We start from the raw sequence: 20,862 nt of genomic DNA on the forward strand, positions 1-20,862 counted from the left end.
TTTCTTATGCTCTTAACAATAATAGGATAGGCTACAATAACAACAGAGTGTCTTCTGAGTGACGGTCCACCACCAGGCTAAATATAGGCTCTTTAAAGCTACACAAAATGTGTAAATGTTATTGAAATAAACAGACAGCCCACTTCCCTATTTTGCGGATTCTGGCAGATGTGATAGGCTAACAGTTGAAATTGTTGTCGTAAAGGCAAGAGCAGCACCGCTAATCCAAATGTGGATTTTATTTCTTTAAATGACGCACTAGTTCCTAGGCTAGTTATAAACTCTTTAGACTTGGATTAGTGCTTTATTTTTAAAGTTTGTGGGTAAGAATCGTGTAAAAAAAGAAATCCCATAATTTGGGGATGGATTCCGGGAAAACTCCCTTATTTTCAATGTTCAATGTTGACAGCTATGGTTAATGCTAAGGTATCATATATAAAATATAATTAGGCTACATAATAAAATGTAAAAATGTAACGAAATCTGATAAAGAAAGCAATGTATATGTGAGTGTGTCTATGTGTGTCACACACGAACACAATAGAACAGAACAGATAACGTTAATCAAATTATTTAAAAAGTTGAAACAAGTTTATTGTCTAAAGAGCATTAAGATTCTTCGATGCATGTAAATTGTTGTTCCCTTTCTCAGCGCGTGCACAGGATCGGCCAATCACAGCCGGTGTCGATCACCGGACAATACTGTTAAAAACCTAATGCATCAATCCATAAAATTAATACATTTGAATGATTACAATTGTCACAATATGAATATACGCAATATATGCCTTCAATAACATAAATCATACTGTTTTGATTCTGTTTCACGCGCGTCACGTGATCCCATCTCATATGCGTTTCCCATCATGCAACGCTTTGAATCACAGAAACGTCATAAAACATCGAAATTTCACCTTCAATGAGATTTGTAGAGTTTAAATGAAATCATATTTTTATTATAATGATATATATAAATGGTTTACATGAGTAAAAGAGCCACTCGATGGGTCTCACCGCTGCCGTGACTCGTGTTTGGAGTATGCCATATATATACCAGGGGGTGGCGCTGTGTGCTCGGCTGGTCCGAAAGCGGTGGGTTAGTCACAATTGATTGCTTCAGTCAGTTACAGAACTCCTTGTTTCTTCTCTCCCTTCTCCCACCGCTGAACTTGACCAGCTTTTACCACATGTTCAGTGGGCGTGTGAAGGATTTCACCAGAGGTTATATATATATTTTTTTTTTTTTTGCGAAGATTATGGTTTAAAGGAAAATTATGTTCGTTTTTTTTATCAGTCTGTACTACACAAAGTGTGATCCAAATATGGCTTGTCCACTTAGTATGGATGGTAATATTTCTGTAAAACCAAAATCAAAGATACTATTGTTTGAACTTCGATGAAAATGATTGTGCTGAAGACTATCCCAGTATTCCGACTGTATGAGCAAAGCACATTAAGTATTTGAATGACCGTCTCATATACTCTAATGAACTCTTATTCTAGAAGGTACAAAAATTATTTTTTTGACTGTTGAACATAAATTACAGTAGTGATGTCTAATTATTTTTATGTGTATGTTTTTTTTTTTTTTTAAATGTATCAGAAATATTGGCTATGGAGTCCATTACAAATATCCCTATCAGGACAATATAGTATATTTCATTTCACCTCCTCCAATCTGTCCAACTTTAACCTGCTTAATGTGGGCTTTTACAGCAGAATCTACCATCAAGATGCTTTGGAACAATCTCTAGTGAAAAGCACCATATTCATAACTTTGGAATGTTTATGGTGGACAAAATAAATGCTCTAAAAGAAATACAACTATAAACAACCATTTTATTAATATATACAGGAAACTCCAAAACAGTGTTCATTTAGTAAGAAGAGCCCAACTGCCCCTTTGAAACTCTTCTGAACAGATGAATAGGCTTTTTAAATACTCTGCGTATAAGCCGAATTCCTCGTTGCGGGTTCTCAGATCTCACGCCGCGGTCACGCCACGGTCACGCCGCAGTCACGCCACGGTCACGCCGCAGTCACGCCACGGTCACGCCGCAGTCACGCCACGGTCACGCCGCGGTCACGCCGCAGTCACGCCACAGCTGGGATAAAGTACTGAAGAGAAACATCCTCGTGCAGGAAGATCAGGTGAAGAACCCTATTGTGGACTATATCTAGGTCAAAAACAACAGAACAGGCTTTTTAAGTAAAATGCTGAGAGTATAAACAGGACAGGTGTGTGTGTGTGTGTGTGGTGATGTTCTTACTGCACATGGCTCTGCTGGGATTGACCTGTTGTCCCGTCAGGAACTGCTGCAGTTTGCGGATGTCCAGCCGTGTCTGAGCCATGAACTCGGAGTCTCTGTGACTCGCACTGGTGCTCTGAGACCCGTCCACACCTGACGGACACACACACACAACACTATTAGCACTATACACACAATATATACATACGTGTGTGTGTGTGTCTCACCCCAGGGTGGGTTCCCCAGCTCTTTGAAGTGTGTTGTGACAGAAACCAGTTCCGTCTCAATCTTGAGATTCATTTCCCCGTTCATGTTCGCCTCCATCACCTGAAACACAGTCACGTCTGCTTCATCTATACAGCGCTTTAACACACACACACACACACACACACACACACACACACACACACACACAGCAGCTTTACAGTGAGAACAGGAGATTAGCGTAACAGAGAGTGTTTGGCTTTACAGCAGATCTAGAATAAAGTAATTGTCCAGATCAAGTTAGTTTTGATTGATGTAAAGATCATTAGCGATTAGCTTAGCGGCCGCTAACACGACAGCGCTCTACAGAACACACAAACCCTTAATACGATCCGGCCGCTCGACAGGGTTAGAGCTCGAGAACACACACCAAGAGACAGGTTTCAAAGTTTTTGAAAATGAGTTTAAACGATACGGTTCTCAGTGTAAAATTTATAAACAATGGCTTCTCTGGCCTGAACGATAACAGCGTTTTTAGCCGTTTCTGTGTCAACGGGAATCATTTTAATATCGTTTAGCCTGTACAGAGGAAAATCGGTCGATGAGGCCTTCGGATCACATGACCAAACACTGACCACATGACCAATCGGTTGTCAACTCTCACTTTACAAACTGCTGATTGGCTGTTTGATTAGAAGGCGGGACTAATCTCCTGTCTCTCAGTCACAGTGAACTGACCAGATAGTTGGAGAGGTTCTTCATGCGGTCCACGACGCTCCTCATGGTCTTCAGCGGCGGCAGATATATGCTGACCTGCACACACACACACACACACACACACACACACACATATATGCTGACCTACACACACACACACACACACACACACACAGATATATACTGACCTGCACACACACACACACACACACACACACACACAGATATATGCTGACCTGCACACATCAGAGTATCATCACACACACACACTCACGTCGTAGTCCGGCATCTGCGGCTCCCGGAAGTCGTGCCAGAGTCTCTTGGGAATCACATCCACTGGGATATCATGGGTGACCACACGACTGGCCCCGGAGAGAGAGGGCTGGACACACACACACACACACACACACACACACACACATGATTATTATTACTATGAGGGCTAGGCAATGATTAACCACATCCAAAATAAAACTTGTGTGTCTACATAATATATATATGTGTGTGTATTGTGTATATATAAATACACACACATGTATATATTTTAGAAAAATGTGTAATTTATATATGCAATATATAACTGCTAATATTTCAATATTTTTATTTGTGTGTGTGTTTATATGAGTGTGTGTTCGTCACCAGCTCCGCCGCCAGCGTGAGACACGGGCAGTTCTTCTTGGTCAGCTTGATCTTGACGGATCGGGCGTTCTGGGCCGTCTTTAAGGCCCGCGACAGATTCTCCGGTGCCAGTTCCAGGAAGATCTCGTTAGCGTCGGCCGACACGCCCTCCATCTGGAACTCATCGAAGAAGTTCACCTGGAACACACACACACACACGAGTGAGACTGTGGTGGTCAGATCTGTGAGGGTGTGTGTGTGTGTGTGTGTCAAGTATATTTATAAAGCACTTTACAATATAGATTGCATCAAAGCAGCTTCACAGTATCAATCAGTGTTCGTTTCTCAATGGAAAAACATCCGCGTTTGATAGAGCTGATCAAGAGGATTACGGATTGGTTAATTCATTTGAATATCCCGTGTGTGTGTGTGTGTGTGTGTGTGTCAGTACCTGTGCGAGCTCACACCACATACTGACTCCTCCGGAAGCCACTTTCCCCGACAGCACGAAGAACAGGTGATCACAGGTGAGCCTCAACACACACGCCTTGCTGAGTTTGGACACAGTGTTCACCACACCTGGGTAGAAACACAGACAACACTATCAGCACTACACACACACACACACACACACACAACACTATCAGCACCACACACACACATCTGAGACACACTCAAACACAGACAGACACACACTCATTAAACAGACACACACAATACACACACACACACACACAAACTCATTAAACTAAACGGACTTCAGAGTAACGTTAGCTCTAAAGCGTTATATCATAAATGATAAAATCTGATTCTAAACTCACGTGTGAAGTGATTTAAACATCCAACATCGATGATTTTAGCACGAAACTTCATTTTCCGCCAGTAAACTTAATATTTTAATTCTTCAAGGAGTTTCCTCTGTTTTTGTTGATATTCATGTGTGTTTTCGCGCCAGCGGTCCGGCGGAGAACTATTCCGTCCGGAAACACACGCTCGGGTTTACAGTTCCGCTCAGTCACGCTTCCTGTCACCACACGGTGGCGCTCCTGCTCAAGCTTTCATCGTCACAGTAAAACACCTGCCTCAACTTATGCCTCTTATGGCATGAAAATATGCTTACATTTATTAGTTAATCTTTTAAATAATATTAGTATTTTTATATTTAACGTTCACAAATAAACCCAGTGTTTTTAGAGTCTTATATAAAATATACAATTATATTTTTTAAAAAAAAAAAGGTTTTTTTTGATCGATTAACAGGCTAATATTTACTGTTTATACCGAATATATATTTAAGCAAGAGAGTATTAATGTTTGATTAATAATTCTGTCTTATCTGTGTTTTGTTCGTATGATTTGAAGTAGGAAGAGAGAGAGAGAGAGAGAGAGAGAGAGAGAGAGAGAGAGAGAGAGAGAGAGAGAGAGAGAGAGAGAGAGAGAGAGAGAGGAAACACACACACACACACACACACACACAGCTTCAGTGTCGGAGCTCCGCGTTTGCTTCTGCTGGATCCGATAGACCGATGATGATGATGGTGATGATGATGATTGACGGATGAAGAGCATGTTTTCCCGCGCTCCAGAGTCAGTCGCATGAACCCGTTTGCCTGGATATGAACGATGAGTGTATTCCGAGATTTGAGGTGATTGAATCAAACTCGCTTCTTCATCATGGATCCGCATCTCCTGACACTCTTCAAACTTTCGCTGATTTTCGGTGAGTCTATTTTTACCTTTTCATGTCAGTTTATTATTTTAAACGCACTTGGGTCTTTATTAAGAGGGAATAAACGTGTGTGTGTGTGTTTGTGTGTGTGTGTGTCCTGCTGTGATGTTTCAGGAGTTGCTGTAGCTCTAGTCAGCAGATTACACACACACACACACTATTTATAATTAATAAATAGTAAACTATTACTAATTATAACATATGATGTATTTTTGTATTATTATTTGAGACAGTATAACTTCTCTTATTGCAACACCGAAAAGATTAGAAATTAGTCAAATTATTAGAAATAAACACTAGGATTTTCTTTGTGGTTTAATAACTGATTCATCGAAGGGTTACAGGGACGTTCATCACTGAAACCATACACTCGCATACACACTCGCATACACACTCGCATACACTCGCATACACACTCACATACACACTCGCATACACTCACATACACACTCGCATACACTCACATACACACTCACATTCACTCACATACACACTCACATTCACGCATACACTCGCATACACTCACATAGACTCACATGGGGTGGTGATGGCGCAGTGGGTAAGACACATGCCTTTGGTGTGATCGAATCCACTGTGAGACACCAATGTGTCCCTGAGCAACACACTTGACCCCTAGTTGACCCAGAGGCGTGCGACCTCTGACATATATAACAGTTAGAAGTCGCTTTGGATAAAAGCATCAGCTAAATGAAGACATGTAAATACGCTCACATACTCACACATAGACTCACACACACACTCTCACACACACTCACACACTCTCACACACTCTTACACATAGACTCACACACTCTCACACATAGACTCACACACTCTCACACACTCTCACACACTCTCACACACACTCACACACTCTCACACACACTCACACACTCTCACACATAGACTCACACACTCTCACACACACTCACACACATAGACTCACACACTCTCACACACACACTCTCACACACACTCACACACTCTCACACACTCTCACACACTCTCACACACACTCACACACTCTCACACATAGACTCACACACTCTCACACACTCACTCACACACTCTCACACACTCACTCACACACTCTCACACACTCTCACACACACTCACACACTCTCACACACTCTCACACACACTCACACACTCTCACACATAGACTCACACACTCACTCACACACTCTCACACACTCTCACACACACTCACACACTCTCACACATAGACTCACACACTCTCACACACACTCACACACACTCTCACACACACACACACACACTCTCACACACACACACACACACTCAGAGCCGGAGTGTGTCATTGAGAAGGTTGCAGCTTTTTCCCAGCATCCCTCTGTGATCCTCATCCTCATGATCCCGAGCTGCTAATGAATCAACACACTGCAATCCTAATGCGAACGAGAGCCGCTCCGTGTGTGTGTGTGTGTGTGTGTGTGTGTGTGTGTGTGTGTGTGTGCGTGCGTGTGTGTGTGTGTGTGTGTGTGTGTGTCATGAGAAACGAGCGTCTCCTCGTCTGAAGTGTGTCTGCATGTGGAAAGTTGGATGTGATTTGTTATCATCTCGTCTGAGCAGCGAAACAGCGGCACGCATCTGTTCTTCATCACACACACTCGTCCTGTGTGTGTGTGTGTGTGTGTGAGATCACTAATTGTGCAGATGTCTTCAGTTGTGTTGTAGATTGAGACAGACAGTTGCACGAGTGATTTAGCAAACACACGCATGTGTTGTGAAACACACACACACACACACACACTTGAGCAGCTCGTGTGTGTTCTCTCAGAGGCGGGAGATCATGAACTCGGGCTGTGAGAGGAAGAACAGCAGCGACTGCGACCATATTCATCCTTTCAGCGGCTCAATGGAGTGTGTGTGAGTGTGTGTGTGTGTGTGTGATCACTGTCAGCGGCTCGATGGAGTGTGTGTGTGTGTGTGTGTGTGATCACTGTCAGCGGCTCAATGGAGTGTGTGTGAGTGTGTGTGTGTGTGTGTGTGTGATCACTGTCAGCGGCTCGATGGAGTGTGTGTGTGTGTGTGTGTGTGTGTGTGTGTGTGTGTGATCACTGTCAGCGGCTCAATGGAGTGTGTGTGTGTGTGTGTGTGTGTGTGTGTGTGTGTGTGATCACTGTCAGCGGCTCGATGGAGTGTGTGTGTGTGTGGGTGTGTGATCACTGTCAGCGGCTCGATGGAGTGTGTGTGTGTGTGTGTGTGTGTGTGTGAAACGCCATACAATAATACAACACATCCATCTTCCATTCATATTCTACTGATATCTGATTGGCTGAGAGGTTTGCATATGATAGATTTTCATGTGAAAGTCAGTCGCTCTGCCACGGTGGGATCAGCTCGCGATATAGACACATACAGTACTGTGCAGTCTTATATATATATACAGTACTGTGCAGTCTTATATATATATACAGTACTGTGCAGAAGTCTTATATATATACAGTACTGTACAGTCTTATATATATATACAGTACTGTACAGTCTTATATATATATACAGTACTGTGCAGAAGTCTTATATATATATACAGTACTGTGCAGAAGTCTTATATATATACAGTACTGTACAGTCTTATATATATATACAGTACTGTGCAGAAGTCTTATATATATACAGTACTGTACAGTCTTATATATATATACAGTACTGTGCAGAAGTCTTATATATATATATATATATACAGTACTGTGCAGTCTTATATATATATATACAGTACTGTGTAGAAGTCTTATATATATACAGTACTGTACAGTCTTATATATATATACAGTACTGTGCAGAAGTCTTATATATATATATATATATACAGTACTGTGCAGTCTTGTATATATATACAGTACTGTGCAGAAGTCTTATATATATATATATATATACAGTACTGTGCAGTCTTGTATATATATACAGTACTGTGCAGAAGTCTTATATATATATATATATATATATATATATACAGTACTGTGCAGTCTTATATATACTGTATATATACAGTACTGTGCAGAAGTCTTATATATATATATATATATATATATATACAGTACTGTGCAGTCTTATATATATATACAGTACTGTGCAGAAGTCTTATATATATATATATATATATATATATATATACAGTACTGTGCAGTCTTATATATACTGTATATATACAGTACTGTACAGTCTTATATATATATACAGTACTGTGCAGAAGTCTTATATATACTGTATATATACAGTACTGTGCAGAAGTCTTATATATATACAGTACTGTGCAGTCTTATATATATATACAGTACTGTGCAGTCTTATATATATATACAGTACTGTGCAGTCTTATATATATATACAGTACTGTGCAGTCTTATATATATATACAGTACTGTGCAGTCTTATATATATATACAGTACTGTGCAGTCTTATATATATATACAGTACTGTGCAGAAGTCTTATATATATACAGTACTGTGCAGTCTTATATATATATACAGTACTGTGCAGAAGTCTTATATATACTGTATATATACAGTACTGTGCAGAAGTCTTATATATACTGTATATATACAGTACTGTGCAGAAGTCTTATATATATATACAGTACTGTGCAGTCTTATATATATATACAGTACTGTGCAGTCTTATATATATATACAGTACTGTGCAGTCTTATATATATATACAGTACTGTGCAGAAGTCTTATATATATATATATATATATATACAGTACTGTGCAGTCTTATATATATATACAGTACTGTGCAGAAGTCTTATATATATATATATATATATATATATATACAGTACTGTGCAGTCTTATATATACTGTATATATACAGTACTGTACAGTCTTATATATATATACAGTACTGTGCAGAAGTCTTATATATACTGTATATATACAGTACTGTGCAGAAGTCTTATATATATACAGTACTGTGCAGTCTTATATATATATACAGTACTGTGCAGTCTTATATATACTGTATATATACAGTACTGTACAGTCTTATATATATATACAGTACTGTGCAGAAGTCTTATATATACTGTATATATACAGTACTGTGCAGAAGTCTTATATATATACAGTACTGTGCAGTCTTATATATATATACAGTACTGTGCAGTCTTATATATATATACAGTACTGTGCAGTCTTATATATATATACAGTACTGTGCAGAAGTCTTATATATATACAGTACTGTGCAGTCTTATATATATATACAGTACTGTGCAGAAGTCTTATATATACTGTATATATACAGTACTGTGCAGAAGTCTTATATATATATACAGTACTGTGCAGTCTTATATATATACAGTACTGTGCAGTCTTATATATATACAGTACTGTGCAGTCTTATATATATATACAGTACTGTGCAGTCTTATATATACTGTATATATACAGTACTGTGCAGAAGTCTTATATAAGACTTCTGCACAGTACTGTATATATATATGTATATATAAGACTGCACAGTACTGTATATATATATAAGACTGCACAGTACTGTATATATATAAGACTTCTGCACAGTACTGTATATATATATGTATATATATACAGGATATATACGCCACGATCTTCCTTATTCCCATCATGCTCTCTGAAAGCAGTTTGACCTTTGCAGTGAGCTTGACCTCTTGACCTTCGCAGTGAGCTTGACCTCTTGACCTTTGCAGTGAGCTTGACCTTTGCAGCTGAGTTTGACCTTGACAGTGAGCATGACCTCTTAACAGTGAGCTTGACCTGGACAGTGAGCTTGACCTCTTGACCTTTGCAGCTGAGTTTGACCTCTTGACAGTGAGTTTGACCACTTGAACTTCGCAAGCTGTGTTTGGCCTCTTGACAGTGAGCTTGACCTCTTGACCTTCACAGCTGAGCTTGACCTCTTGACCTTCACAGCTGAGCTTGACCTCTTGTGCTGTGTCTGAAACCGCTCACTGGTTCACTCCTTCACTAATCCCTATATAGTGTATGGCATTTGAGTGCACTATAGTATCTGCGAGGAGTTGAACGAGATGAAGTGAGTGAATTCAGACGCTGACGTTTACACTGTGCGTCGGAGAGTTGGAGCTGTCCCACAAAAGGCTTCGTCACGCGTACTGATAAAACTCCTTTTATCTTACGTTACTTTATAAAATAATATTAACAACAACAATCATAATGACTTTATTTTGTAATTACATATATATACCTCCGTGCCAGCTTTGTAGTTTCATCGAATTTAAAGGCACTCTATGCAAGATCTGTACCTTAATATAACAGCTTCAAAGTCGTTTTGGTGGTTAACAAAGTCTTAGTAGGGCGAATCATCCTGGTAGGAAAGCTTGGGGGGGACGCCGCCGGAAAAACCAGCCATGCAAGTTTGAGAGTGGCGCCCCTGACACAGCGCGTGAGAATCACGAAATGGTTTACGGCAACGACGTCACACGCATCAACGCTACTTTCGAAACAGGGAAAGAGAATCGGACCGTGCTAGAAACCGGACAAGAGTCCACTCGGTCGGGCTTTCACTCGTTGGCGCGAGCTTAAAAGCTGCACTGGATTGTAACTGCGATGCTGACCTGGCGATCTTGTTGATGGACTTGTAAGTAAATCTCTTATTTATAAACTTGTTTGTATTTGTATACTAGTTGTTTCTATATTGTATGTTGCTGCACTGGCTTGTGGTATGTAATTTTTTACGGTGCTGTTCATTCATCCATTGTTGATAATAAGACCAGTTCAATAATTCTCACATGTCTATAGCTTTCGATTACCAGAGCTTTAAGCAGACTTCCTAAAAACAGTCGTTTCTCTTAGTCTTGTTGTTTTTTCCGTTATGTTTTATTGCCGAGCTTGCCACAAGAGCTAGTTTGCCAGCTGAACTCAGGTGTTGTGATGTGTATTTATCACGTATCTTTAGTCCTGTGTCTGGTTCGGATTTCTTATGACGTGTGTAAGTTACTGTTATATCAAGTTTATCTGACTAACAGTACACTTCCCGACTGTAACTTCAAATTGTGTTGATTATGAATCAATCAAATCTTGACGCTGTTGATGTTGATTCTTGCGATTACCATGAGGACATAGTCAATATCTCACATAATTATTAGGACATATATAAGCCTAGAGGTTGTAAATAATTGAACACAATTTGCTATTATGATAAATTGTAATCATGTCTAAATCATAACGTCCAATGTTATGAAATAATGCGACGTACATTTAACTTGATTGATGTCATCTGACATTTTGTAATTTTAACATTACAATCAAAAAACATGAATGAAATTATACAGTAGCCTACACACTATAGGCTATTTACTTCTGATTTTGCAGAAATCATGTAAAAACGCTATAAGCCAGCAAACGCGATAGGCAACTTTATTATTAAAAAGCAGTCTAGCACTTGACAGTATATGCAGTAACAGGGGAATAACGGTTATTTACGACAGTGCAAGTACACCACAGCGGCTCTAGAGGTCACTGTTTTACAAAAAAACCAGAGAGTGCATAGTGTGCTTTAAATTGCAACTCTCACGCTCACAGATGACGTGTCGTCGAGCGCCCTCCGGCGACCGTTACTATATCCGAATTAATACGCTTTCCGACGATTAACGGATATTTTTCAAATCCTCCACTGTAATCTCTGGTTTAAACTTGCTCGTGCCGCACTTTCATGCACTCTTCAGCAAGTGTACATCGAATATACACTCGAATTCAGAGAGGATTGTGGGTAAGATTAGTGAATGAATGTAGGGAATGATGTCGTTCACTCAGAATTCGGACACCACTACAAAATGGACGACACCCGATATAGTGCACTATATAGTGGATAGGGAGCGATTTCAGACACAGTGTTGACCTTCGCAGCTGAGCTTGACCTCTTGACCTTCGCAGAGGGCACTCACAGGAGCGCTGATCCTCTTCCTGCCAGCGTGTGCTGAGAGAAACAGAAATCTCTAGTGAATTTCACAAACACTTCTAAAGAAACGGCGAGTCACAGGAAAACACACTCCAATAACCTCTGTTTTATTTACAACCGCGAAATTTTCATGGTTTTATTGTAATTATTTCTACACTGAAAAAATGTACTCGTAAATCTCACAAATTAAAAAAGACGGCAAGTGACACAAAAGTTACGTTTTGAAGTTTCTATTTGTTTGTTAAACGCTCCGCTCAACTTTGAAAAGAAATGTAGAATCCAGTGAGGATTATGTATTTGTTTACTCGGAGGATGTGAAACACAGTGTTTGTAGTTCAGCTGATAAAGAACATCATGGGTTTGATACACACACACACACACACACACACACACACACACAGATGCACTTTGAATAACAGCACCTGCGAGATGTAAATAAGAAGCACAGGCATGTTTGATTAAGATCCATCAGTGATTAAGAGGAAGTGTGTTTGTGTGAACGAGCAGTGACACACACACACACACACACACACACACACAGCTCGACCCTGAAACACTAACCTGAAGCGACGGCAGGAGATTGCGAAGGCGAATTGGACGAGCTCCATTAGGAAGAGCCGAACACCTTCATTTCAGAATTTAATTGAGGCTGTGATCCTGCGGCGCCATCAGCTGCTGTCATTACTGTGTGTGTGTGTGTGTGTGTGAATGACCATTCAAAATGATCATTACATTGTTGTGAATATGCCCACATCACTCAAACACACACAAACAAAAATACTTGCACACAGACACACACTCAGTCCCCATGAGTCTGTGTGCATTCAGGTCTAAGACCCCACCGGGATAGAAAAACATCTACACACACACACACACACACACACACAAACTCACACACACTCGTACAGAAACGCACTCTCACACACACACACACACACAAACTTACACAGACATACACACACACACGGCACACGCACACTTTTCCTCTCTCAAACACACACAAACAGACACTCACTTGCACACACACACACACACACACACACACACACTGTTGTTTTTATCATCTGCAGTTTGGTGGCACAGTTTAATTGCTTTCCTGTCGTTACGTCTGATTGGCTGATTGTTTTTCCCCTCCGCTCTGAGTGGACGGAGCCGTCGCTATGACAACACACATTACCGCCTCATTGCTTCATTTGCATAAGCTTTTTCATATAAATATCAATATGGTTCAAACAAACAATAAGGAGTGCAGGCAGGAGAACACGAGTCGTTAGAGCGGAGGATGACGAGGAGAAACATCGTTTACATTCATCAGGAGCGAAGCGCCAGTTTACCAATGAGGCTCATCTCTGCTAGAATTAAAGGGGCGTATCATGAAAATCTGCCTTTCCCGTGTGTGTGTGTGTGTGTGTGTGTGCTGTAGTTGTGCCGAGTGTGAGAGTGAAACCCGTGACTGTGAGTGTTTCTCTGAGAGCATGTATAAAGTCAGCCTGTCAGATTTCGCTCCTTCTGCCGTATGAAGAGGATCTTATTATGATATCCCCGGCCCTTAATCTGCTCGTTCACACACACACACACACACACACCAGCGACGTTGGGTTCAGAGCCCAGTTCTAACGCACTGGAGAAGATCCAGCTGAGCCTGAAACTGTTCTGAGGTCAGCACAGACGACACTGAACACTATTGAGCACATCATGTGACCGCTGTCTTATAAACACTAGGTGCGTTCCATTCCCTACGCAGTGTTCACTGCTCAGAGTTCAAGAGTTCAACATGATGATGAGATGATCACTCCACAACAACTACACAAGCGTCTCCGCTAACATTCAGAAGCGTGTAACAGTGAAGTCTCTCCGTAAAGCTGCTGTTACTCCTGATCCTGGGTCAGTCTGATCCGCCTGTGTTGAGTCTCTGAAGCTCGTGTGAAAACCCCGCCCTCTTCTGAACAGAGGCGGAGCTAAAGCTCATTTGCCTTTAAAGGGACAAACACACACGTTCACACCCAAGACTAGCTGTAATAAATGATCTGGTATTTTGGGCTGAAATGTCACACAGATTATGGGATGGCAGAGATTGATGCGTCTGCTGAAGAGAGGCGTAATATTTCACCATTAAAATGAGTTTGAAGAGTGTGACGGTCCGGACGCTGCCGTCAGCACGGTTTACTCCAGTATGGGTGTTTCTCACAGCGCTCCGGCGGTCCGAGACGACAGACACACTCCGGCCCGATGATCCCGCAGGATTCAGAACTCTAGCGCTCCTGAACACTATCCCGGCCCTCGTGTGTGTCCGGCAGGAAACGCTACAGTATATCCGGCACAATAACACTCCAGTCCTGTGTGTGTGTGTGTGTGTTGTGCTCTACATTGCTGGACCACACTGAACACTACACACTGCACATGTAATCAAGGTCTGGAAACACGAGGACCGATCCGGAGACTAGACTGGTCTAGACTTCTGTTGGCTAGTTTAGGTTTGGTGTAAGCTGGTGTAGGCTAGTTTAGGTTGGTCTAGACTGGTTTGGATAGGTCTAGGCTGGTTTAAGATTATCTTTGCTGGTCTCAGCTGGTCTAGTCTGGTTTAGGTTGGTCTAGGCTGGTCTCGGCTGGTTTAGGTTGGTCTAGGCTGGTCTAGTCTGGTTTAGGTTGGTCTAGGCTGGTCTCGGCTGGTCTAGGCTGGTTTCAGCTGGTCTTGGCTGGTCTAGATGGCGGAGTGGCATGCAGAACTGATGGCGCTGAGTGGAGTAAGGTCTTGAGGATCGGCCGCTGTCCGTCACTCATCATCTCTGGAGTAAAGCATGAGGTCCTGCTGGAGGACTGGCGAGTTTGGTGTGGGTTTAAAATACAACTGTGGTTGTAAATTTCTTTAAAGTCGAGTCAATTATACAATACGGCAGCTTCTCCGTAATAAACGGACAAAATAACAGTAATGTTGCAAAGTTCATCGATTATGATTAAATGTCATCTATAGAAAACAGAGTTATTATTCTGAGTAATTCAGTTCATAACAGTGTTTTCCTACAGGTTTATTTCATATATTTGAGGAGGTGTAAACAGGGATTGGCTGATTATTCTTCCATTAAATGAAAGTGAAATGCTTGTACAGAATCTCAGATGTGAAAGTGCTCACTGAAACTGTGTTCTTCTGTCAGCAGTGAAGGCGCTGGTGGCCAGAGCTTTATCAGGTGAGTGTGTGTGTGTGTGTGTGTGTGTGTGTGTGTGTGTGTGTGTGGGTGCGTGTGTGTCTACTGACGCGTGTCTCTTCTTCACACACAGGCGGCGCTGACCCGCCCGTCACACACACGCTGCAGATCCAGTGTAACCAGAGTCTTCTTCTGCTGGAGATGGACAGATGTGGAGAGAGATTCACTGCAGACATGAAGCTGATCCATCCAGACGACAGATGCAACCTCACACATTTCATCAGGTGAACATCATCAGTGTGTGTGTGTGTGTGTGTCAGTAGATCAGGAGATGATGTCATGATCTCAGTGTGTCCAGCACGGCTGCTCGTGAATACTCGTGTATGATGATGAACCTCGAGCTCTGCCGGCGTCACACATCATCTTATACGCATAAACTAAACTACTGACTTCACTGCTAATGACAACACAATCCATGACGCACACTTCATCAAATGTGAAACTAATTTACTTTGTAAAGCTTCTCTACGGTAGACGGTCATTATTCGCTCAACAGTGTCTTTTAAACAATTAACGATGAAGTTCAGTTTGTGTCTCAGCTAACAGCGAACACGTCACGCTCTTCTTCCAGAACGTCTGATCAAGCTATCTGCTCTCCAAACATTATTAATACATCATTCATGGAGCGCTTTCTGCTTCTTTCGGAAAGGTTTTAACGGTTTTAAACTTGTTTCTAATCTAATGTTTGAAGAACGATCCAATGTAACATTGAGAAATAACTTTTTAATTTTAGCGTCTGATCGCACGGTGAAGTGTGTGTGTGTGTGTGTGTGTGTCTTAATCCTGCTGATAATAATACTCGGATATGAATGAGCGTTCACTGACCCGCTGGACCGGCCATTAGCGGGTCAGAACACGACCCCAATTACTGAGAGTGTGTGAGTGTGTGTGTGTGTGAGTGTGTGAGTGTGTCCAGACCTCAATCCTCGAGGACCATTCACAGCTCAGACACATCCGTTCATTTGCATATCAATCACAGGACACCACTTTAACTTCATTTATTAAGTGGTGGAGGTCATTTTCCCACAGACGCGTGTGTGTGTGTGTGTGTGTGTGTGTGTGTGTGTTCTGCTAGATCTCAGTGTTGGAGATTCATCGGCTCAAACGTGTCTCACGCACTCCTCATGTCATTTCTCCAGATGACAGTGTGTGTGTGTGTGTGTGTGTGTGTGTGTGTGTGTTCGCTTCAGCCTCTGATGAACGATTCATACGATCACATGACTAATAGAGATTCAGTGTGGACGGCACTAATAGTCACACACACACACACACACACACACACATTCAGTCTCCATGTTCTTTATAGCAGTATTAGTTTCGTGTTTTCATTGTTCGATCAGGAGTTTAGTGTAAGTAAGAGCGTCTGCGTATTATGATATAAATGATGTCGTTGAAAAAGGAATGAGCGCGGCTTCTTTATTAGTGTAATAAAGCGTTGAGCTTGTGTGTGTGTGTGTGTGTGTGTGTGTGTGTGTGTGTGTGTGTGTGATCGACAGATTCATTTAAAACGCTCTGTCTCTGACTGAAGGAAATGACTGATCCACTGATTAATGTTAAAAGCAAAGGGCTGCTCTTATGATGTCAGTAATAACGTGTGTCCTGTCAGGACCATTATCATCAAATATGATTGACAGTTAGAATATAATGTGATTGACTCAAATCTAATATAATATAAACGAGAGGAGCTGGGGATGAAGGAGGGCAATCAGCTCCTGAGAGACGAGAGGAACTGTATGATATCAGTATATTGTGTGTTTCCTCCATGATATCAGTATAACGCGCAGCCATGATGGCGCAGTGGGTCAGACACATGCCTTTGGTGTGATCGAATCCACTGTGAGACACCAATGTTTACCTGAGCAACACACTTGACCCCTAGTTGACCCAGAGGCGTGCGACCTCTGACATATATAACCTATTGTAAGTCGCTTTGGATAAAAGCATCGGCTAAATGAAGACATGTGCATGTGTGTTTTCTGCCTGTCCTCAGGGAGTATCACATGTTCTCGTTCTGCACGGAGGCGAACGCCGAGCGCATCGGCTGCTTCTGGCCGAACCCGCAGGTGGAGCGCTTCATCATCGGCCTCCACCAGCGCTTCTTCTCCAACTGCACGCTGGACCCGCTGGTGTTCCTGGACCCGCCCGAACACACACTCACCCTCCTCATCCTCATCCCCGTCTTCCTCACGCTGGCCATGGTGGCGCTGGTGGTGTGGAGCAGCAAGCGCAGCGACGTCCTGGCCTAGGGTCAGAGGTCACGTGACTCTTTATTCCAGCCAGACGCTTCAGTCCTGAATCACTGAATCGGTTCCAGCGTGAGTGAACCTGCGCCAGGATCTCCGGATCGTCGGCTGTTATTTAATGTTTTAATTAAATAAGGTAGAATTAGGCCGTTTGTGAAAGTGTTTGTCGAGTCAGTTTGAGCGTTCATTATCAGTCCGACACACAGCGCCGGTTCATTCATCTAGTGATGGTGAGCTTGTTTTCTTCTCTGATCATTGAAATGAACGGATTCCTGTGAAACACAACGACTGCTGTGATCCGAGGAAAACACGGGAAAGCAGGAATGTTCGAACCCAGCGAGAGCTCGGCCAATCGCGGCTCTTTCAGGAGGACGGATTATTTATATGAGGAGGAAAAGCCGTGTATTGTGTGCGACTTAAGGATACAAACAAAAGACAATAGTAGCTCTTGAGCGCCTGGCCTCGTACTCTGCAGAACGAGCGAGTCAGAGCCGCAGGAAGGATATAAACGTCTTTCCCATCGCGCCGATGAATGACAGGAAACGGGTTGGTTATGACTTCACCAAAAGAGCTGCACAATCATAAACCACTGCTTCGACGGGTCTTCATCACACACACACACACACACACACACATGAATGTCCGATGAATGCATTTAAAATCCATTTGGATTATAATCTCAATGTTCATGCCTAAATGAAACACAGAAAATCATGGCATAGCTCATTATCAACTATCATGTTTTCAAAATGTATTTATTCCAATTGTAGGATCAACATAAATGTGTTTATTAAGAAAATGTATTCAGGTCAAAAAAGTATGAACTTTGGAAAAATAATGACTGCATGGAAAAACTATATTCAGTTAGTTAAAACACACGAGATTAGCTGATGATAAATATATGAAGCTGGTTAAACACATTTCAGAAATCTGACCTGTTTCATTTATAAATGACTGACAAGTTTGCATCATATTAAAGGGTCGGTTCACCCAAACATGAAACTCGTACCAAAGCATGTACGGTATAACTTCATTTCTCAATGTAACACAGAAGAAGATGCTTCGAAGAATGTTGGTGACCATTGACTTTATCGTTGTGTGTTTAGAGCTGCTTTAAAGTCATCATTCTCCTGTTTATCACTCTAAAGCTGCTTTAAAACAATCTCTATCTCTGTAGAAATAAAGCTGACTGAAGTCGTTTAGGTTTGAAAAAAGAAACGTTGACAGAATGATTTTTGGATGAAGTAACCCTTTAAGTTTTTTATCCAAATGCATAAATCTTGAATGCCTGAATATGTGAGGCCTGGTTTCCATCCATGTGTGTTATCGGAGCAGAAGAGTCGACTCTGAGTGTTTTCGCAGCCGAACGCCTCCAGCTCTTCCTGTTGACTCTAGATTCCCACACTACTGAGTGCAAGTTCACAGAGCCACAACCAAGCTAATTTTAACAGGTTTCCGTCAGACGAGCGTTTCTTCCATGAGTTAGATAATAAATGATCGGATTTATTCTGTTTGGGCCTTATTTATTCTGAGCTGTCGCTGTGATTCTGAGCACATTCAGTTGATTCATAATTCACGTTGCAGTGTTTATTTTGAAGGCTGGTGTTTATAGAGAACTATAAACATTTCATCGGAAGAAACTAGGCCTGTCTTTAATAGGAGCTTTGGGTCAATATCTAATTACATTTTCTTTTTTTTCTTTAAGATTTATGAAGCACATTTGGGTCCTATAATTCGTTTGCTCAATGATCCCGAACAGAAGTGATGCATCTGTAAATAACGTTCATGATGAATACAGTACATTTCCACTCTGACACTGCTGATGTGCCATTATTAAAGGTTTAAAGATGCCACTGATGTTCACAAACACACACACACTTAGGCACATAGTCACACACACACACATACTCAATAACACAAACTCTCACTCACACACACACACACACACACTCTCTCACACACACTTTCTCCTGAAGCATCTGAATGTCGGGTCTCTTCATGAAGGTTCTAGAGTAACCCTGTGTTCTGCTAATATTAGTCTCCATTGTGTCGGTGTGGCAGGAAGTGATGCGTCTGCTGTCGTCTGGTCATGTTACACACTGAGTTCAATGGAGTGTGTCTGTGAATCGCACCTTCATCATCAGGTAAATGAGGTCTGGCTCAGAGAAATATAATATTAATGAAGGGTTCACAGGTCAGACGAGCTTCACTTCATGTATTTCACTCATTAATAAAGCATCAGCGGACTCTTTCAGTGCTGAATTTCAATGACATTCATGATTTCTTTATGTAACGTTGCTGCAAAAGTCAGTGAATGCGAAGGCTTTCTCAAGTAGCATTTCCACATGTTGGACGGCGTTTCTGTGAGCCGCTTGATTGTGAAATCTGTGAGGAAATGAAGAGTAAGAGTTTCTGTGATGAAACTGGGTTTCAGACACTGGTGACCTCTGATGTGTTTCTCAACTCATGATTCTCAGTCTGATCATTATTAGCAGAGCTAAACTCCACATCGCTTGTTCTGTGTGTCATGTGTAAGGGTTAATCCATGGCTAGCTGTGTGTTAAATATAATACATGATGTGGAGGCAAAGAACTATCCGAAGCAAAGCACTAGCCGTTCTCCTGTGAGTCAGTCGTTCTCCCGTGAGTCAGTCGTTCTCCCGTGAGTCAGTCGTTCTCCAGTGAGTCAGTCGTTCTCCAGTGAGTCAGTCGTTCTCCAGTGAGTCAGTCGTTCTCCAGTGAGTCAGTCGTTCTCCTGTGAGTCAGTCGTTCTCCCGTGAGTCAGTCGTTCTCCCGTGAGTCAGTCGTTCTCCTGTGAGTCAGTCGTTCTCCAGTGAGTCAGTCGTTCTCCTGTGAGTCATTCGTTCTCCAGTGAGTCAGTCGTTCTCCAGTGAGTCAGTCGTTCTCATGTGAGTCAGTTGTTCTCCTGTGAGTCAGTCGTTCTCCTGTGAGTCAGTCGTTCTCCTGTGAGTCAGTC

The 20,862-nt window shown here is 41.8% G+C and overlaps 2 protein-coding genes across 6 annotated transcripts; one reads left to right on the forward strand and one right to left on the reverse strand.

Annotated features, from left to right (window-relative positions):
- Positions 1-1,819: 1,819 nt before the first annotated feature.
- Positions 1,820-4,774, reverse strand: hus1 (HUS1 checkpoint clamp component). 4 transcript variants are annotated; one of them, XM_089125548.1, is made up of 8 exons: positions 4,610-4,774; positions 4,240-4,367; positions 3,810-3,986; positions 3,445-3,552; positions 3,192-3,266; positions 2,477-2,612; positions 2,296-2,402; positions 1,820-2,177 (listed from the first exon to the last, which is right to left on the reverse strand). In XM_089125548.1, the coding sequence occupies exons 1-8, from the start codon at positions 4,659-4,661 to the stop codon at positions 2,172-2,174; spliced, it is 789 nt and encodes a 262-aa protein (XP_088981674.1). In that variant the 5' UTR covers positions 4,662-4,774; the 3' UTR covers positions 1,820-2,171. The 4 variants fall into 4 exon arrangements, with proteins under 4 accessions (XP_088981674.1, XP_088981673.1, XP_039512231.1 ...); XM_089125547.1 differs by having other exon boundaries at positions 2,271-2,402; positions 4,610-4,773; XM_039656297.2 differs by having other exon boundaries at positions 2,271-2,402; positions 2,477-2,576; positions 4,610-4,769.
- A 265-nt stretch (positions 4,775-5,039) lies between these two features.
- Positions 5,040-19,538, forward strand: LOC120467793 (receptor activity-modifying protein 3). 2 transcript variants are annotated; one of them, XM_039656300.2, is made up of 4 exons: positions 5,040-5,508; positions 15,596-15,625; positions 15,717-15,867; positions 17,634-19,538. In XM_039656300.2, the coding sequence occupies exons 1-4, from the start codon at positions 5,463-5,465 to the stop codon at positions 17,887-17,889; spliced, it is 483 nt and encodes a 160-aa protein (XP_039512234.2). In that variant the 5' UTR covers positions 5,040-5,462; the 3' UTR covers positions 17,890-19,538. The 2 variants fall into 2 exon arrangements, with proteins under 2 accessions (XP_039512234.2, XP_039512233.2); XM_039656299.2 differs by having other exon boundaries at positions 5,042-5,508; positions 15,593-15,625; positions 17,634-19,537.
- The last annotated feature ends 1,324 nt before the right edge of the window (positions 19,539-20,862 follow it).

Source organism: Pimephales promelas, chromosome 22, assembly GCF_988280905.1.
Source record: "Pimephales promelas chromosome 22, fPimPro1.hap1.1, whole genome shotgun sequence".
Lineage (NCBI taxonomy): Eukaryota > Metazoa > Chordata > Actinopteri > Cypriniformes > Leuciscidae > Pimephales > Pimephales promelas.